The sequence below is a fragment of the Suillus subalutaceus genome (assembly GCF_016647625.1).
Source record: "Suillus subalutaceus strain FC151 chromosome Unknown DFJ58scaffold_190, whole genome shotgun sequence".
In the NCBI taxonomy this organism is placed as follows: domain Eukaryota; kingdom Fungi; phylum Basidiomycota; class Agaricomycetes; order Boletales; family Suillaceae; genus Suillus; species Suillus subalutaceus.
In genome coordinates this window covers 62,993-85,800 of record NW_024540439.1, presented here as the reverse complement: position 1 = coordinate 85,800, position 22,808 = coordinate 62,993, and the positions used below count along the sequence as shown (strand labels likewise).

Here is a 22,808-nt window from a genome sequence, read left to right as displayed (position 1 = left end):
TGGGATGGCCTGTACAGTATGGGTGATTGTCACATTGGGCTGACCGTGAGATATGGACTATTTCACTGAATGGGCTCTGCTTAAATAGGCCATATGGGTGCATGGACCAGAAGAGATGTGTAAGCAATATAAGTACAATGAGTTTCAAGAGATATGTATAAAAGGAAAGCACAAGGGACGCATAAGTAGCAGTACAAGAAACAAGTCTAGCGGCGGCAGGATGCAGCACGTGACATAATACAGGTAAATGAGATAAAGAAAAGAATAGGGGCATACAGTTGACTGTAACATTACATGTCTACTTGTAGTCCTTCATATGTATACTGCTCTCTCAGGCTGGTTAGCCTCTTACCCCATCTCAACTGTATGTTCACCCTTCTTAGGTGTTGTCTTGAGTGACATCAATGCTGCAGTCTCCAACATCAATGCCAAGCATTCCAAAATGAGGTTTGTGCCCGTAGAATCAGCAATACTGAACTCCCAGCTGACTTTGATGAGCCCTGAATGGGTAATCATGACAAACTTCCAGTGAATGCCATCAGATGCAACACCATACACTAATGTGTCAGTTCTTCCATGCACCTCCCAACAGTGATGGATAGTTGCAAGATAGGCCAGAAGTTGAGGTACTGCAGCATCAGCTGCTTTAGCTTCAACAAGCAGAATAAGGGACTGAAACTGGTTTGGGGGTGTGGTGTGTGACTCTGAGGGGAGTTTATGGTCAATGCCATAATCAACACAGCCATTGATAGTAGTGGCTTTTTTTAGCATCAGCAATTGTTTGAAAGTAACCTTCCTGTAGGCCATAATGTCACTGAATGAATTCTGGGTTGGAGTCTGTGGCACTTCATTTGACATGGTGTTGAGGTTGCCATCACCTTTCTGTCAGGATTCATAGTTGGTAAGAGATACAAGAATTAGGGGGGAGAAAAGCTTACAAGGTACATTAATACCTCAAGAAGTATCATGTCTATAGCAGTTCGGTGCATACCCTCACTGCTGTGAGGGAAGTTCTTCTGGTAATTGAACAGGAGAAATTCTGTGGCTACATTGTGAGTAATAGACATCAAAATGTAGCTTTCATAACTTACGGATCCGATCTGATATCTCAACAGGTAGCTTCTTTGTCACCTCTTTCTCAATCATCCAAAGGTGGGGACTAACATTAGTGAGGACATAATCACTCCATTGGAGGCCAAACATATCAGCCACCTCCTTGATTAATTTGAAGTCAGTGGCTGGTCTAGTGACTCCCTGCTTTTCCAGCAAAGTAGACTTTATGCCTTGCATTTTCTCTGCCAGCTCTGGGTATTCTTTTTGTAGTTCCCAAAGCAAAATATCCAGCATTTCTGAATCAGTTCGATCTGACATATTGTTCGAGTAGAGTGTAAGAATGCAAGGGGAAGATGATGACAACCCCTGAGGCCACGATTTTGGCGCGCTTGTTAATTTAAAGTCCGAGCGGTACTTACTATATGTGGTGCCCGGGTAGTACAGTCAGCCAATGAAAATCGTTCATAATTACATAATTCCCAAGGCTGCATCAACCACCGTCACCCGTGAGCTCAGGCTGGCAATCCTGACAACCATGTCTGAGCAGGAAAGAAAAGAGATCAACGCTTTCATCTCTTTTTTCGCAACTTTTAACCTAGCCCGGCCAGTCACCACCGTCGCAGATCTCAGCGATGGCGCCGCCCTCTTCGATGTTCTCGCTCTAGTGTACGTCTCGCGCCGTCAATTCATCTGTAACTAATTCAAGAGACTGAACGTTGCCGTCAGAGATGCAGAGTACTTCAGGCAGTCTAGCAGGTCCTCTGCACAGCTCTCCGATAATTGGGTTCTCCGGTTCAGCGCTCTCAAACGTCTCTACCGACTCCTCACGCAGTACTTTGCTGAAGTCTTGCAGAAACCTACCAGCGGGCTCGAAGTCCCGGATTTGCAAGCTATTGCGAAGGATCGCCATGTCGGTGCGACGCTCATCATGTGCCGGATAACGATCGCGATCGCGGTGCAGTGCGAGCAGAACAAGGAGATTATTGCCCGGATTCAGCAGTTGAATGAGGGAGACCAGCATTTTTTGATGAAGGCTATTGAGCAGGTATGTTGATTGCACGCGTGGAGCATTCACGATTATTAATGCGTGCGCGTAGGTGATAAGCAAGATCAGTGCTTCGCAAGGGGATATCAGTGTTAGAGAGGCCAGCATGACAGAGTCAGTCGTTGGTTGTGAAGAATGAGCTATTGGTACTGATGGGACATCCAGGGACGACCATTACTACCTCATACAGTCCGAAAGAAGCCAGATCCTTTCAGAGAAGGAGACTGTAGAGAAGGTCTATCAGGCTCTTCTTGAAGAGCACCGGACGCTACAAACAAATTTCGACGATGCGGTGTCTGAAAAGGACGATGCGTTGACACGGTTACGCGAAGCACAAAGGGCCATTGAGAGCAAACGCAACGACAATGCGTATGGGAATATGCGCGCTGAGATCGAGCGTCTTCGCACTGAACTGTGAGTATATATTCGAACCACTCAGCCAGATCCCGTCTTATGTCTGCGGAGGTGCTAGCCAAAAGAGCGAAGACAATCTTGCCATGGCGGAGGCTGAGCTTGACAAACACACGTCGTTGGTGACTGATCTTACACGGCGAATCGACGAGTTGCAGGTCAAAGCCGACGAGGCTGCGCGCCTCAAAGACCAAGTGGACGAGTATGTGTCATACCTCGATCACTTATTCACATTGGCGCTCAACACACATAGGTATCGTCATGCAGCCGATAGACTACAAAAGACAGAGAACGTCATGGAAAAGTACAAGAAGAAAACTCCAGGAGGGCGCCGACCTTCGACAACACGTCAAGGTTTGTTCTTTGTGTCGTAACCATGTCGACCACTTCAATGACTTGTCATTCAGTCGCTGGAGGCACAAAATGCCGATCTCGTCGACAAGAACGCAGCGCTTGAGGAGGACTACCGCAAGGTCGCCGCATTCAAGCCACTCATAGAATCCTATAAAAACCAGATAGCTGAACTTGAAGGAAAGGTTTCAACACGGTCACAAGAGGTCGAGACAGTAAAGTTCGAGTTGGAACAATCCCGTACGAAGTTGAAGATTACTACCGAGGAGCGCAAGAAGGATACCGAGATGTTGGAGCTCTACCAGGAACGTATGCGCGAGATGGAACTAACTACACATCGGGCACCCACTACATTGAGAACGGAAACGCAGGCGACAGATCCTACGGAGAACAACGATGAGCTCACTGAGGAAGACCTCATGGGCGACTCGTTTGGTCTTGATGGAGAGTTAGATGATGCTATTACAGGGACGACGATGACGGATTTGAAGCTGCAGGTGAAGAAGTTGCAACGGGAGTTGGAATCAGTCAAGAAGAACGAGGCCGATGCCAGCCGTATACTTGTCCTCGAGAACCTGCTAGAGGACGCTAATAGGATGAAGGCACGGTACGAAGCGGATTATATGACCGCACACCGAGAAAAGCTGGTGTTGCAACGCGACCTTGAGGAAATCCGAAGTGGCAAAGCGCTAGGAGATGGGTAGGTGAATCTCTCCCACACAAACAGCCGATACAAATCATTCACAGGCCGGAAGCTGCGATTGCGCTACGACAACGTCTTAACGAGACGGTGGATCAGTTAGATTCTTTGCGGAAAGAGCACGCCGAGCTTGAAGTTTCCTTTGAGACTCAGAAGAGGGAGTTGACAATTGCCAAATCGGATCGTAAGTCTTTGGATATCGGTGGTGCTACTCTTTTTGACTGGCGGTGCTTCGCAGTGAATCTTGTAAACAAGGACCAGCTCGACATTCTTTCATCATTGCGAGAATCCCTCAACGAAGACAAGGCGGGGATGGAAGCTGATATGAATCGTTTAAAGAACCAGATCAGGGAGCTGAGCGATAAGAATAAGATGCAATTGGAGCAGGTCAATGCGCTCCTGCTAGAGAAGGTGAACCTGCAGAACGACGGTATTGGTCAGAGGGAGAAGATGCTCCAGCGTGAGCGAGTGTTTGGGTAGGTCGTTGCAGTTGTTCATGGAGGTCTGCATCGCTGACTGCTACCAGTGACCTGCGAGCGTCGGTCTCTGGCAAAGATGTACCAGAAGATATCAAGGCAAGGCTATTGAGTTTGCATGAAGACAACGTGGTTATCAAGGAGCAATTGAAAACCGCTCAAGATAAGCTTGCCAAAGCACGGCAGGTACGTGATACGGTCAAGAAAAATTGTTGCTCGCTCAGTCCTGCCTTTAGTTCATCAAGTCTCAGGACAAGCTTTTCAAGGAGGAGCAAGCCAAACTCGGTGGCCGTTCGACGGTGAGTTTTAAGTCTACTTGGCTGATCGATGTTCTAATAGGTGAACTGTCGTGCAGTCCTCTTTCGAAGAGGCTGAGGGAAGCTTCCAAAGTCAGATTAAAGATTTGAAGGAGGAAGTTCAACGCGAGAGGGTACGCGAACTTTGTATAATAAAGTATTTGGTCGGAGCTCATGAATCAACCCATCCAGGCGATGCGCCTCGACCTCGAGAAACAATACCACAAAGAGCAAGCGCTGATGTCCAGCTGCGTATTCAACCACGGCATGGCGAAGCTTCGAAACGCATCAAATCCGTCGAAAGGCAAGCCTGCTCCCACTGCATGGCTCCCGCGACAACGGAATGCGGTGAGTTGATATTCCTTTTTGTGTACTCTTACCTCATGTGATTCTCTAGCTTGGATCTGGACTTCAACGGTAGTTCTCTCTTCATCATGACCGCTCATACATACGTTTAGTTTTTCTGCACCTAATTCGGAGGACCCTCATCAAATATACCCCTGCATTGTTCACCACACATTCCTTTGTTTGATATCAACCTTTTCATCCTTAGAGATCATCACCTATAGACAGAGGTGTGCAATCGAGAAGTTCAAGACACTGACCTGTCGTAACTTGGGTGTTCCCTACACAGTGTGGTGACAGCATGACCGATCATGTAATTAGGTGGTCGTTTGGTTCCAGAGTCAATAACTGATTCAATTCAACAATCACAAAGAAAGAGACAGCTACAGTAATACCATAGATACATGAAGAAATCAATTGCAGACTGGAGAAAGACCAGAGCATTTGTTCTCTGAAGAACGGGATTCTTAAGTTACAAACAACCAAGACTCATACTGTTTGTGGAGCACCACGGAGAGTCTAGAGACAATCCGGTAACGACTCTACAAAGAGAAAGAGGTTGGGAAAAAAGATCCCCCGACGACACAAGCCAGTAGTGCAGCAGCAAGGTCATCATGTCCCTCGAGTTGCAAGCAGAGCTCGTGAGAACAAGGGCGGCAAAAATTTGATAACCAAAGAATGAGGGCGGTGCCCTCATAATAGTGGTTAAACTATTAAGAACAGATACTACACTTGATCTAAGCCAAAAGGCCAGAGTGGTAAGGTTTCAACTTGTTCCCAGCTCCCTTTTATATCTTCTGCACTAGCGCACGGACCAATTTTGACTGATTTACCCGATTTGGAATGCAACACAGGTGCATGACTTCCACCATCGTGCATAGTCTGGTGCATATTGATGGAAGCTTTTGTGAAGGTGGCTGGACAAATCCTTCGTAACGCTGTCGCTCTCTCTGCACTATTGTCAAAACCAATATCCATACCAAATGTTCGCCATAACCGAAGACCTCCGGGTCTCCGAAAACAGCATGAAGCAGGTATGCGTTATCGGCTTTGTATCTCAGTGTAGCTGACTCCGACTCGTAGGGATCAATCTTGCAGCCACCATCTGTTCAGCCGAAACAGAAGGCGTGCACTTGGCATCCACAAGCATCACATTCAAACCCGGGAAAATAGAACTACCTAAAATATTAACTGCTGATCCCGGAACAGCAGGCTCGACAACCCTGCTTCTCCAAGTCTCCCTGCCGTGTTTACTATTTTCTTCCTCGCCCACTTCGCCTTCGCAACTAACTCTCCGCGGAGGGACCAATGCATCACAAGCTCCTCAAATAGATTATACCCAGAATGTTTTCTTGCCCTTCATGAAACGTCATTTTGGCGTGGATATTGCGCTCAAGATTATGCGGCGAGGTTACTTCCCCAAAGGAGGCGGAGCCGTATTTTGCAGTGTTCCCTCGCTAACCGAGGCACTTCCTCCAGTAACCCTTACAGAGAGGGGCCCTGTTCGACTCATCAGAGGTGAAGCACGGGTCGGAGGGCTTCCTTTCATTCTTGCAGAACGCATGAAAAATGCTGCGCGTGCTACACTACTCGCTGGAGGTGTTTCTCCTACTGCTATCCGGATCAATGCTGTCAGAGAGGCCCAGGAAGAGGCGTTTGGCAGTGGAGGGGGGATCTTGTTAGTCGCTGATACTGATAATGGGTGCGTGATAGGGGGATCTTCAGTTAGCACGAAGAGTAAGGCTCCAGAAGAGATTGGAAATGAAGCTGCAGAGGAACTCCTTCGTAATCTTCGTCATGGTGGATGCGTGGATGAGTATCTACAGGTCAACGATTTGCTCAGTTGGAGTTCAGTCCGCTAAATTTCGAACCTCAGGACCAGATTATTATCTTCCTAGCCCTAGCAAAGGGCCGCTCAACAGTGAAGACCGGACCTCTCACAGATCACTCAAGGTAAGGCCGTACTTTTCACATTAATCTACCATAACTCGAATCTTTCCATAGAACTGCAATAAAAATAGCGGAACAAATGTCCGGCGCTACATTTCATCTCGAGGAGAATCCATCAGGTTTCGTCATTATAAGCTGCGACGGCATCGGTTATACCCCTTCACTCTAACCCATGGAATAGATAATATATGATGTGCGGCGGGGGTAAGTTCATAAAATGATATTACAGGGTCAAATCGGCCAGCCTCCAGTACATACGAGTGTTCATGAAATCCAACACGCTCTATCGGTTCCAAGATAGCAATGACATATCTCCCAAACGTCTGCACTGCATTTAGCCATAGTCTCATAATACATGACAAAGCACCATACCTCGGCTTGAGAACGTGTCGGATAGTGCCCGCTAATGCAAGGAACACAAAGACAGCCGACGCTGCAACGTACGCCCAACCCAAGAATGGGTTCTTCCCACCTATCCAAGACACCGTGGAAATGATGAGAGATTTCGTTCCCTTGTAGCCCTGAACCGGATAATCTGAAAACGAGCGCAGCAGTCAGAAACAGAAGCAGTTGCAGTGACGACGACCATACTCATATAGACAAGGACTTGATATTGGCCCGCAAGTAGGGTCCCAGTATCGTTGCGCCCATAAAGCTTGCTAAACGTCGGCAAACCTGACGTCCGCATCCAGTTTTGGAAATGCTCGTCCGCTTGCAGGTTTGGTATGGAACTAGCGTTGGGGTAGCTTGGGAACCGCAGCGCCCAGTTCGGAGGAGGTACAACCTCATCCAAGTTATTGGTGTAACCTGACGTTGCGCTGTATTTCTTAGCCTCGCCAGGCCAGGCGATGCCAGAAGATGTGAAAGTATAGTTGGAATTGCCTGACGAGTCACCCATAAACGTAAGGTTAGAGAAAGTGTCTGTACAACATTAGGTCATCAGAATCCTAGACATTGCACTGTAGTCAGTGAGACGCACCATTAAAAACAGAGTTAGCGATCAATCCGCAGGGGTAGATAGCCTTTCCGTCTGCATTGGAGCCAAGAGGCTGGCAATTACTGCCACTGAGAGTACTCGCGGAGACATAGTCACCCTGCAATTGAGAGGTATCCAAACTCTGGACATATCGACGGTTGTTCTGGTAGAAGTTAGTGAGCTTGTAATACTGGAATACTGGGGCAGCCAGGTCAGATACGACGTCGAAGTTGATGTAGCATGAATGTTTCTGGGCCTCTGGTGCTGTGTCATTATAGTAGTAAGCGAATTGGGGAGGTGTGATCGTTTTGTCCGAGTCTGATGATCGTAGGCTATACGTGTAAGGCATGTCCGTGAAGGTGAGGCTGCTGGGCGACGTCGAACTTGTCAGATTCCAGCAAGTCGTATAGTCGAATGTCATTTCCGACACCTTTTCGATCACAGTTGTGGATAATGAACAGCACAAGGTAACCTAGAACTCACAAGGCTGCTGCCCCACACCAACAAGCCGCCAATCGGTGCAAAGATAATCCCAATAATGAACAGGGTAGGGAGAACAGTTTTTGGCGTCAAGATAGGCTGCCACGCCTTAAGACGCTGCTGTTTGAACGCAGTATCTAGCGTAATAAGCAGACGTCAGAGTCTTCCCAAGGGTTCTTGAGCAGATGAACTAACTTGCTGGTTTCCTCCAGCTTCCTTTCTCCTTCTTCCCTCCATTCTGATCTTGGCCATTTTCGGAGGAGTCGCTACGCTTCTTTGAGCGGTTGAAGAGAGGCATGGTTGGTCGTGGTGAAGTTCAAGTCGCTTTGGCTCGGCTTTGGCGCAGTCACGGATGATGCAACCGGATGCTTAGTAACGCCGAACGGCTTGCGTGGAGGCGCGCCGCTAAACGCGCCCGCCGTAAACCAGTTCCGCTATTCATCATGGTATCCGCCTTTCTCATAGATGCTATCAATGATCCTACAAAAGTAGTCCAAGAACTCTATGAAGAACACACCGGGGATATCGATCAGTTCCCCGCTGTCGTCGCTCGCCATTTTTCAGATGTCTTTCTAAATTCTGATGATACGCTTCGCGAGGTTGGTTGGGATCTATGGAATCTTGCATTGGAAGCACCGTTATTGACCCTGATGTACTAGGTCCTTCCGTTGGATGTGAACCATTCCCCTGAATCATTCGCACATAGATCTTTGGTACGATTTCATGGCATGGTACAGGACACTTCGTCTTCGCCGGAGATGTATCTCGCGAGCTTGAACGAAAATAAATGTGGTGGTTGGGGGATCTCGCAGGATATGCCTGCTAGTGAATGGCCTTCGAGTTTTGATTACTGTGACCTTAAAGAAGCTACTGCTTTATGGGCCGTCACGGTACCAGGACAGACGGATTGGAGAACAGAAGAGTTGACTAGCAGATCGCATTATGGTAAGTTTGACGTGATGAATCGAAGTGCTTGCATCTGACCTTCACAGGTAGCTCTTCTAGTAAAAGCCCACCTCAACCTCATAAGTTTCCCGTGCCAAATGCGCCCCATATCGGCGTCCAAGTCAAGGTAGACATGCATGATTGACCAGAAACGTGGCTCATTCGTGATTCGTTAGATTTATGACAACGAGGCCGCTCAGTCACTTAAAGCTACTGACGTCGTTACGTTTATTGGAATTCTGACGTCCGAATCGTGAGTGCACAGACCATCTTTGTGACTGATGCTCAATCTGGTGCAGTCTTGATTCAGAAGCTGTTTCTTCTCCGATGGTCCCATCACTCCATGTTCTGTGCCATAAAGCGCAATCTACAGATGATGCGTCGCCCACGGGGGAGTTAGCGACTGTTCGAGATGAACTTATCAACTGGATTGCCAACGAGGCCCTCGGAGGCGATGAAGTCGCAGCACAGTGGCTTGTTCTCGAGCTTTCTGCAAAAGTGTCAGTTTTTCCCTTGTCTGTCAAACGAGTTCGTCTCATACCAGATACAGCTACACTCGGGCCATGCCCCTCCTACCTCCGTCCCTCACTTTGTCACGTTTTCCTTCACCCACACCGTCATCACCCGCACTACCTACCCTTCACCATGTACTTTCTGATTTGCTACCGCAGTATCTTACCGTGCCCCTCTCCCTGGATCTTCTTAACAAGGAAAGCTTTAGTCCTGAAAGCAAGGATGAGGATTTGCACTCGGGCTATCTGCAGGTCCCTCAAGGGACCACCTTACTGCTAACAGAGAATGGCGTGCAAGAGGGCAAGCTTGTAGAAAAAGGTATCAAGTCTAACGGTTCCTTCTGGCTTTAGCGTCTCATGTTGACATGGCTTTGCAGGCATCATGAACATCAGGGCTGTCCAGGAGGTCATGGATGCTCAGACACTCGAATACTCCTTCCCATTCAGTAAATTCTCATTTCCGACAGACATAGTTACGATTGTGCTATGCGATGGTCGGAAAAGTGCCTTCTTCCAGGTAATATAGATATCGTCCTTCGGTATGGTTCCAAGCCACTTGCTCATACTTTCCGTGACAGACGGGATTCACTATACCCCTGGAAACGAAACCCTCGCTCAAGGACAATCTGTATAAACCGAGAGACCAGATAAAGATACCCGATACTGTGAAGCTAGCGGCATACCGTTCTTTCCTTGCGGCTGCGAAACGGTGTTTTGGAACTGTACAAGTCGCAGAGGAGACGTCGCAGGTATGTGTGATATCGGACAGCGCATCTTGCATGGCTGACTTTCAAACAGCACATTCAAGAAGACTTTGTGCGTCAACGCCAAGAAGACCCATCTATAACAGCAGACGACCTCATTCACTTGATGAAAGTGGCAAGGTGCGGAGTTTTTCATTGATATCTGTTTGACGTTCATGCCCATGTTTGAGACAGATTACTAGCGGCGTCTATGCTTGAGCGGGAAGTCACTGTTGATATATGGGAAACGTCGAAGAGGCTTGATGCTAGTCGAAGGAAGAGAACGCCATGTTCCAATTCCCTTTCGTCGATTCTATCTGGTCACAGAATTAGCTGTGAACATCAACATCATTCGTAAGATCCCAGCAATACAAGCGGTTCCCGCAGATTCATCGGGACATGAGTGGCTGCAGAGCATCTTATCCGACTTGCTCGGTACAAATGGGAATTATTGATGATGCCTGTGCGTGAGAGTGGCCTATCTTGAGGGAAAGAATTATCTACCTAATCCATCTTGCGGATTCATGCTAAGCCACGCTATCACACTTCAACTTATGCGCGCGGTCAGCTTCGTGGCTACAGTACAGAATAATGGCAAACATCATGAAGTGGGTTTACAATATTCAAATCATGGCCGACCTAGTCCGTTCTCAGCGGCATTCATCCAATCTTCTGCTAGGTCATCTACTACACCACCAAGTAAACTGTGCACAGCTTGCCGGTTGCTCCCACTGCCTTCGAGGTAGTACTTGATCTAGGCAGGTTGATACGGAGAAGCTCAGACACGTCACTATATGAGGATACCAAGAGCCTTTACCTTTGGTTCGGTCCCACTTGTCCTGTGCAGAAAATGAACATGGCACGTAGTTGCAACTACAGTCACCTTAACTCACCTAATGGTCAGAACAATCCGAGAGTCGTCTGAATCGGATGATGCTCTGAACTGGATCATATGTCCCAAGGACAACGGTAATTTGGGCTGATAAGTGGGTGCGTTCGTACTATCGTAACCGTGCCCTTCCGTAAGATCGACAACACTCCGTATCTGCAACCCGCCAATTGAGGACGGATAGGAGCGTCCTTGAGATGAGCCCTGTCAACGATGATGTTTATTCCTTGCCATTCTAATCACGCTGAACAATACCATATCACCAGAAGAGCGAATTTTTCTAAAGATATTCTCTATGAGAAGAGGGTCGGTGCAGATGAAATAGCTGTTGCTCGTCTTTTCGGAATCCATAAGATGATATCCACGGAGATGGACGAGTGCATACGGACCTCGAAATATCCATATCTTGGTTCACGATAAACTCGTGGCCACGACAATGGTGAGGACGGCTCACCTTCGATATAGTTCTTGCAAATGTGCGCTTACTGTGGTGCCTCGCGCCCGTAAGCTTGCAGCAAGTTGTGCAAATACCATCTAGATGATCTGGATGAGAAAGAAGAAGAACCGGTTAGCTGCTAGGGCGACTCACAGTTGCGGCCACCCCATCTTTATCTCTGATTTCAGAACCAAACATGTACCCTATGGCTTCCTCATATCCAAATGGTACTTCATACCCGGCCTGGACAAGATCTAGAGCAGTATTGCCAATGAACTTGAAGCCTGGGACGACACGAATCGTTTCTAGCGCCTCGAAGAAAACCTATCATGCAGTGCGCACCTGTGAGACAATCAACAAAGCGAAACCCTTCGATTTGCGCCATGGCTTCAATCATCTTGGAGCTGACTGTCGAAGCAACCATGGCCAACTTGCCTAAAGATATGTTCAGGCAGGCTGGCGACGAATCATGCCGGACTTACCTATTGGCTTGCTGGAAGCCTTGTAGGTCTCGAATACATGATAGGCAAACAATGTTCCGAGTTGATCACCAGTGAACGTTACCCACTTTCCGTCACTATAGATCGATCTCTTATGAAGTCAGCCAGTACAAAATGCCTCATGCATACCAATTTTCAGCCGCGGAGAAGCGATCTGCGTCTGGGTCCTGCGCAAGGACGTACGATGCCCCTTTAGCGTTCGCCGTGGCTATGGCTAGATCCTGAAAACAAGTCAGTCGGTGCTCCAAACACACAAAATTCAGCATACAAGTGCGCCTGCAAGCTTGGTCGTCAGGGCTATAATCACAGGAAATGGAGAGACATTACCCTTTTCTTCAGGGTTTGGGAACTTCACTGTTGGAAATTCGGGATCAGGGTGCTGCTGTTCTTTGACAGGCGTATAAGGCGAAAATCCGGCAATCTCGAAGGCTCGAGATGTAAATGGATCCCCAACGCCATGCATAGATGTGTTTACGAACGCCACTGAAGCTCCGTCAAACCTAATGACTCATTAGGGTCAGAATGACAGGTGGTAGCCAACGACTTACGATAACATCTTTGCGCGCAGATTGCTGAGAGAATGGAAGTACCCTTTTTTCATCTCTTCCGTACAATCGATGCACAGGCCCGATTCAATTACTTGAGAAGCATCATGCACTCTAGGCTCCAAATGTTGCATAATGGACTGTGCGATTCCGACATCGTGCGGCCCTATGATCTGAAAGAGGAAAACGATTAGTGGTAAAGGATAGAAACACAAGCCACATGTGTCACTTGGACTGCATTTTCCCAATAAACCTAGCCAACGGTAAGTGGAGCACCATGAGAGTTGTAATCAGGGTCGAACCTTGTAACCATTGTCTTGCTATAGGAGAACTTCAATGAGCTACAGACTCCAAACACATAACGTCTGCCTGACCTTCGGGTTGTGGCTTGCTAGATCGGAATCAGCTTGAAGACGCGCAACTCTGTAACAAAAAGTGCAACGTACCTGTGATCATGACTCCGCAGGCAGCATTGAGCGCTTTTACGGAAAATGGAACCCTTAGAACATGGCTGATCTACATCAGAAGCAATCGCAAAAGGGTTAATGCCGTACATCGGAGTGTGTACAAGTCCAGTGTGCAGGTAAACCTTGACATTATTGGCGATGAAAGCAGCTGCAGTAAGTTGAGCCCATCTCTCCGAGTTGTGACGGTGGTCATGTCCTATGACTACTCCACGGGTAGCAGCATTCTCAACGTGTTCGAGGACATAGGCACACAAGCCCTTTCGCAAGGGGTTAGCTACGTCATATTCTCAACGATTTTAACCTCTTGATCAACCCACCTGGGATGCCTGAATCACGATCAGGTCATTCATGCGAGACCATCCGGCCTCCATCTTTCCCCTCAAACCTTTGTAAATTTAAACCTCAGGGTGTCAGACTGAGCTAACAATGAACATCCACACCTGCGGTGCCGAATTCTATGCGTGTCCTATGCGCGTCTCATGATCAGCATATCTTTGCCAGGACCGTAATGCTACAGTGGTAACACACCTCATACGTCTTTCCAACTCGCCGATGGCGTTATTATTCCACAGGTGTTCCACATCCTTTCTTGTGGATTCATTCTAGGGTAACTGTGAGCAACATCATCCTAAGTAGCAGCCTCTGGCACGCACTGGATCGAGGCGAAGCCACTCTTTAACAAGATTCTCCAAAGGTGCACTCATCACAATGATAAGATGATGTCAGACTATTGGTTAAATATAGATGGAATGAACAAGGAACGAATGTTAAGCGATAAGGGATCCGGCACTCGGACGCATGCAATGCTGGCGCTATAATTATTTCAGTAGTGACTCCAAGGACTGACTCTCAAGGACCGCTCTGGATTTCAGAACAGACCCTTTTCTCATGGCGTGATTTTTTTTTCAATTCGTCAACGAGCGAAGAACAAGATAGTGCCAATATCGTGTACAAGTGCTTCCTTTGTAATGAACAAGGGTCATATACAGCGCGCAACGATATGTTGGCGCATACATAATATTCACTCCTGGCTGGGCATTAGCATCCATTCACAGCTCGGTGTCCCATGGTGACCGATAAAGGATGGTCTCAAAATCCAATGCTAGGCGGTCCAAAAGCTTAGCCTTCAGTACTCTCGGAACACCCATAGAAACGTCTACCGAGCCTTTTCGAGGTCGCCAAGTGCCATCGCATAGCGTAGGGTTCGATTTGAAGGGCCGAAAATAGAACTTCAAACTCCCAGTTGTGAAAAAACTGGAAGAATCAGGAAATCCGAAGTGAGCGTCACACCAATCAATCCTGCCAAGTGAACAGTGAGGATTGTGTGTTTAAGAAAGACCCAGAAAACTCATACGCAACATTAGAGTTGATTGTCATCACGCCAGGGCGCGAAGCAAAGAAGAAAGATTTCCCAGCATTGGCAGTCGTTAGCATGATATCGCTTGCCACAGCCATCCAATCCTCGAGGAACATCCGGTCACGGCAACGATCGATCGATTCCCGCACGGCAATGGCGATACCTCGCATATGAGATGGCAGGGTTCCGGTCGGGATCTATGGGCGGATGAATAAACACTCGCTGCGTAGAATGTGCCACAGACATTCTGGATAACATTCCCTGCAACATTGCTTGCGATATAGTGAGCTTCAACACGCCGAAACTGCAGCGTCTGGCGGTCAGAAACAATCTGGAATGTTTACAGAAAACCTCACATTAGCGACATTCGTGACCATGCGAATGGGCCTAGGCATAGAACGATTCAACAGAGTGACGATATATGCTGTGAGGCAATCGTGCCACGAAAGATAGCCCTCCCCATTGACACTGAGCATGGAGTGGAGTGCATGAAGATGATGTTCATGAAATCTCCATCTTAGGTTTCTCAGATCCTCGCAGGCATCAGCATATTTGGCCTCGAGCTCATCGAAAGGGTAAGAGGCCCACAGATGAGGCATCAGTGGAAGAACGTCCGAGGACGTAGATGGCTCCGGGGTTCGGTACTGGTGTTTGTCGAAAGTTGGAGGAGAGAAATCTGGCTCGACCCTTTGATAGAACAGGGATAATGTCTGCATGAACCGACAAAGCGCTACCGCATCTCCTGCCATTTCCGACCCTCATGAGAAAATGATTCATAAGTTATGTAAAAGACCTACCGAGAGTGTGGTGCCAGGATACCGCAAGACATGTCCTATCCTTGAACGTTGTTATCTTGAAACGAACCAAAGAAGCACTACCATTGACAATGATAGCATCTGCCGGTAGTTGACTGAGCAAGGGAGAAAGGTCGTCTTGAATGACCCAGTCTCCTTGAATAAAAGAAGTGGACAACTCTTCCTTGCGATCCTCGGCTTCTACAGCCAGTCCGGAATTTGTCAGCTGGATCTGAAGTCTTTGAGTCTCGGCCGGTCATGCAAAGCTCCGTAATACCTACAAACCAACGACCGCCGGTCGTGCACAGTTTCCCCGCAGCATGAGGGTACATCTGCAAAGTGCTTGCCAGGGCGTCGTGAAAACGCTCGATGTCAATGGACCCCTCGAATGCATGGACGTTGTCCACCTAAAAACGTTCCCCTTATTAGAGGGACTGAGAACCAAGCGGCTGAGTGAAACTCACAAAGTGCAGCCATAGGTCGTAACCCGGAAGATCAACGGACTCGCGACCTGCAAGTATGGTAGGCCCCTTGGGAACAACGTACTGAACAACTGGCGGCGACATTATCGAGCCAGGTAAAAAGACAGACCAGTACTTTGGTTGAACAATGACAGTCCAGTAGATATAGCACGCATAACATAACTGGTCAAAAAAATGTCGGCGGTTCCAAAGTTGGATGAAAAATCACCCTCTTGCAAAGAGAATGAATATACGTAATTTGAATACCGAAGGATTGCAGATCCATTGCAGGCCCATCGGCTGAGAGCATCGCGAGAAGGCATACGATAATTGCCTTGATCGACCATTTGCCGAGCCCCTTGGAAAGTTGCGACACGGGCGTCGTATGTCATGCATATATGGCGATGAACACGGCATAGCTCGAAGGATCTTTCGGCCGAGATGGTAATGTTATCAGGGTTCACAATAACTTCCTGACGGAAACCAAAGCAACAAGTAAAAAGATGGTGTTCAACGGGTGTCATTTTCGAAGTGAACTGGTGATGCAAACGACACGATAACGGGCCCCAGATCGGCGGTGAAGGAATGCTATTTGTATATGTAGGTGACTATAGGGTAAAAAACAGCGAGTCAGTACATGCTCAAGAATAGAGGCAACTGAACCATAAGCAAAACTGCACTATGCAAACCAATGGTCATTGCAGGTGCTATGTCAACAGGTCACATCAATATTTGCTGTGATTCTCGAGCACAAGCCATAACAAAGGAAAGTGGATCATCATCAACGTCGAAGCCCGGGTGTGGTAGAATAACAAGATAACCGCACTGCAATACTGGACGATGAGTACTTTATAACACCATACTGTCAATTGATCAGTCGGAAGTGGGTGCCTATATGGTTCATCTTTTCAATGGGTTCCTAACATAGCCAAACAAAACAAACACCCTATTATCAAGATTTATGTTAACCTTCGATGTGACAAGATATATATAATCTTCTACACCCCATCCTTTTTGTACTGCATGTCAACGTGCAACATGTAGTCCATGGAACTCATCCACGCATTCTCTTGGGTGGCTTAGCTCCTGGAAATCCTACATTAAAATTTAGATGGATAGCAAGAAATGAAAACCTTACTGGGTTTGTTTGGCTCAAAATCGTCACCACCGTCAGTTGCAGATGAAGACGTGCCGCTTAATGAGACAGTAGCAGTGTCAGAAGTCTGTCGTCGTAACCGGCGCTTCGGGCGAGGTTGTTCTTTGGAACTTGCTGCAGTGTGTGCAGGTGCCGTCACGGGTGGTGCAGCATTCGAATGTACTGCAGCGCTGACAGCACTCAGTCGCGGTAATCGTATCTTCAACGTTGGAGTAGCAGACTGGGTAGACTGTGTGATTGTGACTGAGGCCTTGGGAGTAATAGGTGTATTGACTTTGTGAGGATTGGAGGTGGGCAATATCGAAGCACTACTCAAGTCAGAAGTATCAGGACCCACAGATCGGATCATGGAATTAGATGCCGGCGTAGGGGCCTGGGCACTTGCCACGAATGCACCCTCATCCTTTGCTGTTTCCGATGGTCTGGCCTTCCGGCGTTGGCGAGTAATCCTCGTGGACTTCCCTTGCTACAAAATTCGGGAGCATACACACGTAAGTGACAGGCCCGAAGAAATCCATAGCACTCACAGCCTCTACTTGCTTCTCGGAGTTATCAGGCAGACGTAAATTGATTTCCTCCGCCTCCTGTTTCACCGTAGTTCGCGCCCTCTTGGGCCGCACCGGAGCCGACTGGTCAAGAGGAGTTTGTACTGACAACTTGGCGGCGGAACCATTCTCAGCCGCAAGGAGAGCGGACTTCATAGGTGCTTTGCGCTGCAAGAACCTTCCTCAGTGACACAAATATGCAGGCGATCAATCAACATACCTTGTTAGTAGACGCTCTCAATGCCTCCACCTGCGGGGGTAAAGGTATCGCAGGTGGTAACTCTGCTTCCGTTTGCGTACTGGAATCAACGAGATTCCTTGAACTACCGATAGGAGCATGTCTCTGCTCTGTTTGTATGGTCAGCATTCGCTGGAAATTGCACAATGCCTATAAACCGTGTTAACCCTGAAATGGTGTGATGATGGAACCCCTCAAACGGTTCTTACCTGAGCAGCATGCAATTCATCTCGTGAGATAAGAGGACCTTCTGGTAATGTGCCAATGCTTTCATCAAAATCGTCCAAAGAGCTCAGGGACGTGAGAGGCGAAGACATCGCGGACACCGGTGGCCTATTCCCGCATTAACGACCGTTACCCATCAATGCTACACACATACCTTTGATCAAGATGCTGATCCTTGCTGATCTTATTCCAGAAATCGAGCATGATCACTTTCTCCGGAACCCTATATCTTCGGCCATTGATAAGGATTTCATCAAGGACTAACTTCTCTGCCATCGAAGTGCCCTGTGGGTGGACGATGTCGATGTTGCCATTATTGAACTGGCGCGGTTTTGTGATGTCTATCATGGGTGGATTTTGTTTGGGAACGCGACGCTTGGGTTGCTGAGAGCACAGTGAATCGTGCAAGCCCAACCAAAGGACTGTGAGAACTTACCAAAACGTGATCTGCGTGGTTGGGACACATCCACTTCTTATTGAACGGAGGCATAGCCACGAGAGGCGGGTCGAGACAATCTAAATGCCAATGAAGACTGCAGTAATCGCAGGACACCATGCTTCTCCAAACTTCGGGAGTGGCACTATGGGAGGACGAGGTTGACCTCCTGGAACGCTTTGATGGTGGAGCAGATACATCAACAACACTGGGAAGGGTAGATGTTCCGCAACGAAAGCAAAGTACAGGGACACCGTTCTTGTCCTTGAGACGGTAAGGTTCACGTTCCTCGAGCTGACCATGGCGGCTACAAGCATTGAGTAACGAATGGAGACATGTGGAATTTCACTCTCACTTCAGGCGAGGTGGTTTGATCTCTGAGCTATCAATGTAACACCCATTGGAACCAGTAGCAACTAGTTCATCGACAATGAGACTATTGACAAAAAACCGGCCATGAAGAGACATACCGTCCTTGAAGAAACCTCTAACATCTTCTGGAAGCTGGAATTCCTTCGGAATGTTTGTCTGTGCTTGATGAATGAGGGGCGACATGAAGGAAGGAGGGGGTTTAATCGGTGGACGCTGTTGTAGCATGGGATGAAATCTTTGTACAAAGTCCTAGCAATGGAACAAACACACCTTCCGAATCGTGCAACCAGGACAAAACCACCTTTCGCCGAGTTCCGGCAAGTCCATGGTTTCCATTGGTGGGTCCAGGCACCAGAGATGAAAGGCTCGTGGACATCCATCACAATATACCAGAGCTCCCAATGACCGACAGGATGAGCAGTGATCCTCGTTCAACTAAACGACACAGCAATGAGGGGTATGATCGTAAGTAAGGGACCAAATGCGCACCAGTGGAAGTGAAGGGTCAGGAGAGAGCGAGTACGTGGTCATTGGCTCCTCCTTTATCTTTACAGAGTGTTTCTCAGTCTCTTTTCCTTTTCCTTTGTCTTTTCTCGGTCTTCCTCTTCCATTTGATACGACTGGAGGAGGCAGCTGGGGCGGCAAGGGTTCATCGAGAGCGGGAGCGGAGGTGGCTCGAGAAATTGAAAGCTCGTCAAAGTCATGGTTTATCAGAAAAGGGTCGGAGTCTTGGAGTGCGGGTATACTGGGCTGGCGAGAAGATGCTTCAGCGACAATGAGATCCGAGGGAGGAATAGCACTGCTATTCAAGTTGCGAGCAGATGCACGTTGAGCCCTCCCATTTGCGGTTCTTTTTTGAGGATAAGCGAACAGCGACGTGGCAAATTTTGAAGGGGGACGAGGGTGGATCGTTTTTGCAGCACAACAGCAGAGATGATTAGCGTTGGAACCAGATGGAATACGATGACTTACCCTTTGTCGACCCTAGCACGTTTGCGCCGTTGCCCTTCAGCATCTGTGGTACTGAGGGCAGTGGAAGCCATTAATCCAGAGTAGGTGGTGCCTGGATCAGATGCTGGGAGATATGACACAAAAGCTCCTGGTTTCTTTGGGTCGCGCTTGTGCGCAGCCTGCTGAACAGACAGCAGGGAAGGTGGACCTGGTAAAATTTCAGTTGAAAGAGACGGATCTGAAAGACCCTCGAGATGAGGTGGTTGCACCACCGGTACTCCAGGTAACATGTACACCGGAACATCCGCCATGGAAGTCATGATTGAAAAGTGAAGAGAAAGTCGGGTTACAGGAAGCCGTCACTGGTTCCGCCTCTGAAAGTGGATTCGAAAGGAGCAGTTAAGGTAATGAGGGGCAATGGTCGCAGCACTCGCTGAGGGTGCTGTGACAGTAGTGGCAAGCGAGATGTGGGACGACGACATCAACATCGCACTCAACCACAATTTTTCACGAAACTACAGCACAACGTTTGTCCGTCGATACAACTACTACTCAATTCACAACGTTCACTCATTCAGGCGTGCTTCTTTGGCTTCCCGTACCCAACATTGCTCCAGATAAAACTAGATGAGAAGATGTTTCAAGAAAACAAGACAGGGAGACTGCTCCGCTAGCCTCATAGTAATATTTGGTCATATCAGTGCATCGTGGATACGCAATATAAGTCGTTCTGGACGAACCCATCGATAATAACCTCGGCGCAGGAGGAAAATTAGCCCGCCTCCTCCAAAGATCATTGCGTGGGATAAATAAGCAAACAGGAACTACCGGGAGTATAACCGCTTGAAACGAAAAGAGCTCCCGAAAGTGATATTCAAAAACGATGATGCTTATCGGTAAATCAATGCCGGAAGGAATGACGAACTGTGCGTAAGAAAGTAGACCTCGTCTATACGATAGAACGATGCTGATCTTGCTGGTCTTGCTGATCTTCAGCGTCAACCTTGCTGGGAATGTCGCTATGGACGGTAGCGCGCCGGGTGACCGACTGTCCATGCATTTTCTTATCTCTCGAGGCATGTCTTCTATGAGTACGGGAGCGTCGGTGGGCTTCCCACTGAGAGCCAGCTTCGACCATGAAGGGCTGTGATGGATCAAGGGTACATGCAGGGCACACGACCTTCTTACGCGCCCGCAATATTTCTGTAGGACTACCAAGTTGTTGGCTAAAATATTGAGGATGCCAAAACAGGATGGAAATACCTCGTAGGTTTGACGTCGATCGTTAGCATCTCCCGCGCTCTTTCAGACAACGATAGGGGATCGAGTAATGTCTCATTGCCGAGGAAAGCTGTCAGGATCTATCAGTGCAAGCGCGAGGTAGACAGAGAGTATATACCTTCAGTGATACGTTCACCTTGGTTGAGAACACAAGATGTCCACTGGTCGCCGAGTTCTGCCGGGAATAAATCACCCCACCTGAGATTTGATATGCAAAGATAGTAAACTTACCAGTGGCGTCTAGAAGGTAAACAGGGAGGAGGGCTGCCGCATGATCACTACCGCCATTCGCGCTATAGATAGCAGGAAGAAGCTTGTTCTTTAACCACCGTATCTGACGCTTAGCGTATTGCCTCGTTCCGTACTTCATTTGCTCCACGGCGGACGCAAAAAGCTTCTCGGAGGGCTCTGGAGAAGCGAGATAATCGTGAAACTCTTTGTATCCTAGGTGTTGTAAGTTGGTGTTGTAAAAAAAAGTTGACAAAATTCACCAATAGACTGATATATACCGACAGTATAATCAGTCTGCTTTGCAGCTGATTCGTCGGACGGTCCTGTGACCACTGCAGGTTTTTTTTCCACTGCATCAGGCGAACTGCGTGCGGGGGAGGAAGCGATCGCTCGGAGTTCTTTGATTTCATTCAACAGCCCTTCCTGAACGAGCCTGTTAGTATGCAGTCGACCGATTAAGACCTTATTGACCTTGATCATATCATCTACCCTTGCGTCCAAGCGCTCGTTCAAGATAGAAGGCTCGGCATATACCCAGAAACACAGAGTTCGATACCTACGCTACTTTGGTGAAAATACCACACCACTAATAGGAGAATTCAAACCTTGGAATCAACGCAGTTTTAGACTGCTCGATGATAATTTCGCTCGGGGCCTTCCCAGTGTCTTTGATTACACGAAGGCTTCCCATGACTTTGCGTGTATCTCTCCAATGCCATCGCTGAGCAACTGGTTCGTCGAGCGCAGTGAGAAGGTTGTGCAGCAACAGCGCATCCTGAGGGTGAGATGCTGCAGATGGAGGATGCTCTGGAAGCGCATTGAATAGCTCAAGGAGTTCGGGAGGTAAGTTGGCAATGGACTGTGCGACAGAATCAGATAAAGATTGCCCTGGAGTGGGCAACCGATTCGGAAATATGAGATGTTGGATCCAATAGGATGTACCGCCAACAATAATCGGAATCATATCCATGCGGTGCGTCTCGTCGATCTGCAATCAAGTTGAGAGTAAAGCGACAGGGAAGACAAGCAGAGCATTTACCGCCTTGATAGCGTCTTGGACCCATTGGCCCACTACGTACTGCTCCCCAGGCTGCTTGAAGTCCATGAGAAGGTGCTCGACTCCCATTCTTTCCGCGACTGGGACTTTGTTCGTGATCACGTCCATTCCGGTGTATACTTGCATAGAGTCAGCGTTGATGATCCTCGCGCCTTTCCACCCGTGCATTCCCTGAGCAAGCTTCAGAGCCAGCTCGATGGACAGTTTGGACTTTCCGACGCCCGTAGTCCCACAAATCGTGATTATTGGTTTGAGAGTTGACATTTCTGAGGCAGAAGCGGGAGATCTCCAGCGTCGAAGGCTGTTATCTATCGTGTGTCAGCCGAATATAAGCCATAATGCAAGCTTACGTGGCAAAGCCAGCTACCATCATTTTTCTAATGTTGTTGGCAAAATTCGGCAATTTTGCAAACCGGACTAGTGGTAAAACTGGTTGTGCCTGGTTTGCGGCAGAACTTGCACTGGAGTCTGGCAGAACTCCAGGGTATCCAAAACTCGCGGAGATGTAATTCAGACCTGATAAGACAGTTTGAATTTGGTTTGGATTGCATAGAACATGAAAACCGACGTCCCTAAAGTAAGAT

At 48.1% G+C, this 22,808-nt stretch overlaps 9 protein-coding genes across 9 annotated transcripts; 3 read left to right on the top strand and 6 right to left on the bottom strand.

Annotated features, from left to right (window-relative positions):
- Positions 1-348: 348 nt before the first annotated feature.
- DFJ58DRAFT_669460 (uncharacterized protein) lies at positions 349-771 on the bottom strand (the record flags this gene model as incomplete). The annotated part of the gene is made up of 1 exon (XM_041382790.1): positions 349-771. The coding sequence occupies one exon, from the start codon at positions 769-771 to the stop codon at positions 349-351; it is 423 nt and encodes a 140-aa protein (XP_041237168.1).
- A 767-nt stretch (positions 772-1,538) lies between these two features.
- Positions 1,539-5,052, top strand: DFJ58DRAFT_818142 (HOOK-domain-containing protein). Its single transcript, XM_041391839.1, has 14 exons — positions 1,539-1,719; positions 1,780-2,098; positions 2,151-2,212; positions 2,264-2,512; positions 2,571-2,762; positions 2,815-2,863; positions 2,917-3,560; positions 3,608-3,744; positions 3,799-4,036; positions 4,087-4,222; positions 4,273-4,335; positions 4,392-4,466; positions 4,525-4,680; positions 4,730-5,052. The coding sequence occupies exons 1-14, from the start codon at positions 1,589-1,591 to the stop codon at positions 4,751-4,753; spliced, it is 2,475 nt and encodes an 824-aa protein (XP_041237167.1). The 5' UTR covers positions 1,539-1,588; the 3' UTR covers positions 4,754-5,052.
- A 169-nt stretch (positions 5,053-5,221) lies between these two features.
- Positions 5,222-5,374, bottom strand: DFJ58DRAFT_637095 (uncharacterized protein; the record flags this gene model as incomplete). Its single annotated transcript, XM_041381299.1, has 1 exon — positions 5,222-5,374. A coding segment is annotated over one exon (153 nt), but the record flags the coding sequence as incomplete, so codon positions are not given.
- Positions 5,375-5,530: 156 nt separating this feature from the next.
- DFJ58DRAFT_818140 (RNA 3'-terminal phosphate cyclase domain-containing protein) lies at positions 5,531-7,022 on the top strand. The gene is made up of 5 exons (XM_041391838.1): positions 5,531-5,562; positions 5,591-5,711; positions 5,761-6,503; positions 6,554-6,630; positions 6,682-7,022. Exons 1-5 carry the CDS (start codon positions 5,536-5,538, stop codon positions 6,794-6,796), a joined length of 1,083 nt encoding a protein of 360 aa, XP_041237165.1. The 5' UTR covers positions 5,531-5,535; the 3' UTR covers positions 6,797-7,022.
- Positions 6,679-8,459, bottom strand: DFJ58DRAFT_169481 (ligand-effect modulator 3 family). Its single transcript, XM_041379004.1, has 6 exons — positions 8,279-8,459; positions 8,087-8,220; positions 7,607-8,033; positions 7,219-7,548; positions 7,000-7,162; positions 6,679-6,950 (listed from the first exon to the last, which is right to left on the bottom strand). The coding sequence occupies exons 1-6, from the start codon at positions 8,379-8,381 to the stop codon at positions 6,911-6,913; spliced, it is 1,197 nt and encodes a 398-aa protein (XP_041237164.1). The 5' UTR covers positions 8,382-8,459; the 3' UTR covers positions 6,679-6,910.
- A 67-nt stretch (positions 8,460-8,526) lies between these two features.
- DFJ58DRAFT_669466 (putative alanine racemase-domain-containing protein) lies at positions 8,527-10,641 on the top strand (the record flags this gene model as incomplete). The annotated part of the gene is made up of 10 exons (XM_041382791.1): positions 8,527-8,682; positions 8,743-9,028; positions 9,076-9,155; positions 9,205-9,281; positions 9,328-9,528; positions 9,579-9,859; positions 9,918-10,057; positions 10,119-10,289; positions 10,339-10,424; positions 10,479-10,641. 10 exons carry the CDS (start codon positions 8,527-8,529, stop codon positions 10,639-10,641), a joined length of 1,641 nt encoding a protein of 546 aa, XP_041237163.1.
- A 183-nt stretch (positions 10,642-10,824) lies between these two features.
- DFJ58DRAFT_169407 (uncharacterized protein) lies at positions 10,825-13,952 on the bottom strand. Its single transcript, XM_041379003.1, has 22 exons — positions 13,774-13,952; positions 13,649-13,722; positions 13,561-13,586; positions 13,438-13,505; positions 13,208-13,377; positions 13,100-13,152; positions 13,028-13,044; positions 12,956-12,973; positions 12,883-12,906; positions 12,657-12,826; positions 12,436-12,608; positions 12,377-12,384; positions 12,238-12,329; positions 12,091-12,185; positions 11,951-12,043; positions 11,762-11,892; positions 11,627-11,706; positions 11,562-11,577; positions 11,428-11,508; positions 11,177-11,376; positions 11,101-11,122; positions 10,825-11,037 (listed from the first exon to the last, which is right to left on the bottom strand). The coding sequence occupies exons 1-22, from the start codon at positions 13,822-13,824 to the stop codon at positions 10,912-10,914; spliced, it is 1,788 nt and encodes a 595-aa protein (XP_041237162.1). The 5' UTR covers positions 13,825-13,952; the 3' UTR covers positions 10,825-10,911.
- Positions 13,953-14,005: 53 nt separating this feature from the next.
- DFJ58DRAFT_908433 (uncharacterized protein) lies at positions 14,006-20,146 on the bottom strand. Its single transcript, XM_041395109.1, has 19 exons — positions 19,677-20,146; positions 19,194-19,554; positions 18,975-19,139; positions 18,803-18,917; positions 18,688-18,748; positions 18,333-18,639; positions 18,051-18,280; positions 17,881-18,004; positions 17,654-17,821; positions 17,416-17,601; positions 16,871-17,354; positions 15,962-16,032; positions 15,736-15,816; positions 15,553-15,678; positions 15,275-15,503; positions 14,834-15,219; positions 14,722-14,781; positions 14,475-14,674; positions 14,006-14,419 (listed from the first exon to the last, which is right to left on the bottom strand). Exons 1-19 carry the CDS (start codon positions 19,973-19,975, stop codon positions 14,170-14,172), a joined length of 3,903 nt encoding a protein of 1,300 aa, XP_041237161.1. The 5' UTR covers positions 19,976-20,146; the 3' UTR covers positions 14,006-14,169.
- Positions 20,147-20,604: 458 nt separating this feature from the next.
- DFJ58DRAFT_669515 (tRNA isopentenyltransferase) lies at positions 20,605-22,488 on the bottom strand (the record flags this gene model as incomplete). Its single annotated transcript, XM_041382792.1, has 8 exons — positions 20,605-20,866; positions 20,919-21,006; positions 21,055-21,111; positions 21,168-21,380; positions 21,428-21,590; positions 21,639-21,723; positions 21,773-22,155; positions 22,207-22,488. 8 exons carry the CDS (start codon positions 22,486-22,488, stop codon positions 20,605-20,607), a joined length of 1,533 nt encoding a protein of 510 aa, XP_041237160.1.
- Between the last annotated feature and the right edge of the window lie 320 nt (positions 22,489-22,808).

Bases quoted from the DNA above. Each gene is read 5' to 3' on its own strand.
- DFJ58DRAFT_818142 (XM_041391839.1), top strand. From the start codon at position 1,589: ATGTCTGAGCAGGAAAGAAAAGAGATCAACGCTTTCATCTCTTTTTTC. The intron at 1,720-1,779 runs GTACGTCTCGCG...CGTTGCCGTCAG, and splicing joins TTCGATGTTCTCGCTCTAGT to AGATGCAGAGTACTTCAGGC. The intron at 2,213-2,263 runs GTCAGTCGTTGG...TGGGACATCCAG, and splicing joins AGAGAGGCCAGCATGACAGA to GGACGACCATTACTACCTCA.
- DFJ58DRAFT_818140 (XM_041391838.1), top strand. From the start codon at position 5,536: ATGACTTCCACCATCGTGCATAGTCTG. The intron at 5,563-5,590 runs GTGCATATTGAT...GCTTTTGTGAAG, and splicing joins CCACCATCGTGCATAGTCTG to GTGGCTGGACAAATCCTTCG. The intron at 6,504-6,553 runs GTCAACGATTTG...TTCGAACCTCAG, and splicing joins GCGTGGATGAGTATCTACAG to GACCAGATTATTATCTTCCT.
- DFJ58DRAFT_169481 (XM_041379004.1), bottom strand. From the start codon at position 8,381: ATGCCTCTCTTCAACCGCTCAAAGAAGCGTAGCGACTCCTCCGAAAAT. The intron at 7,163-7,218 runs GTATGGTCGTCG...GCTCGTTTTCAG, and splicing joins TCAAGTCCTTGTCTATATGA to ATTATCCGGTTCAGGGCTAC. The intron at 6,951-6,999 runs GTATGGTGCTTT...AATGCAGTGCAG, and splicing joins CGACACGTTCTCAAGCCGAG to ACGTTTGGGAGATATGTCAT.
- DFJ58DRAFT_169407 (XM_041379003.1), bottom strand. From the start codon at position 13,824: ATGAGTGCACCTTTGGAGAATCTTGTTAAAGAGTGGCTTCGCCTCGAT. The intron at 13,153-13,207 runs GTACGGCATTAA...CCATGTTCTAAG, and splicing joins GGACTTGTACACACTCCGAT to GGTTCCATTTTCCGTAAAAG. The intron at 11,123-11,176 runs GTGAGTTAAGGT...TTTTCTGCACAG, and splicing joins CGGATTGTTCTGACCATTAG to GACAAGTGGGACCGAACCAA.
- DFJ58DRAFT_908433 (XM_041395109.1), bottom strand. From the start codon at position 19,975: ATGACTTCCATGGCGGATGTTCCGGTGTACATGTTACCTGGAGTACCG. The intron at 18,281-18,332 runs GTAAGTTCTCAC...CTGTGCTCTCAG, and splicing joins ACCACGCAGATCACGTTTTG to CAACCCAAGCGTCGCGTTCC. The intron at 17,602-17,653 runs GTATGTTGATTG...AGGTTCTTGCAG, and splicing joins TGAGAGCGTCTACTAACAAG to CGCAAAGCACCTATGAAGTC.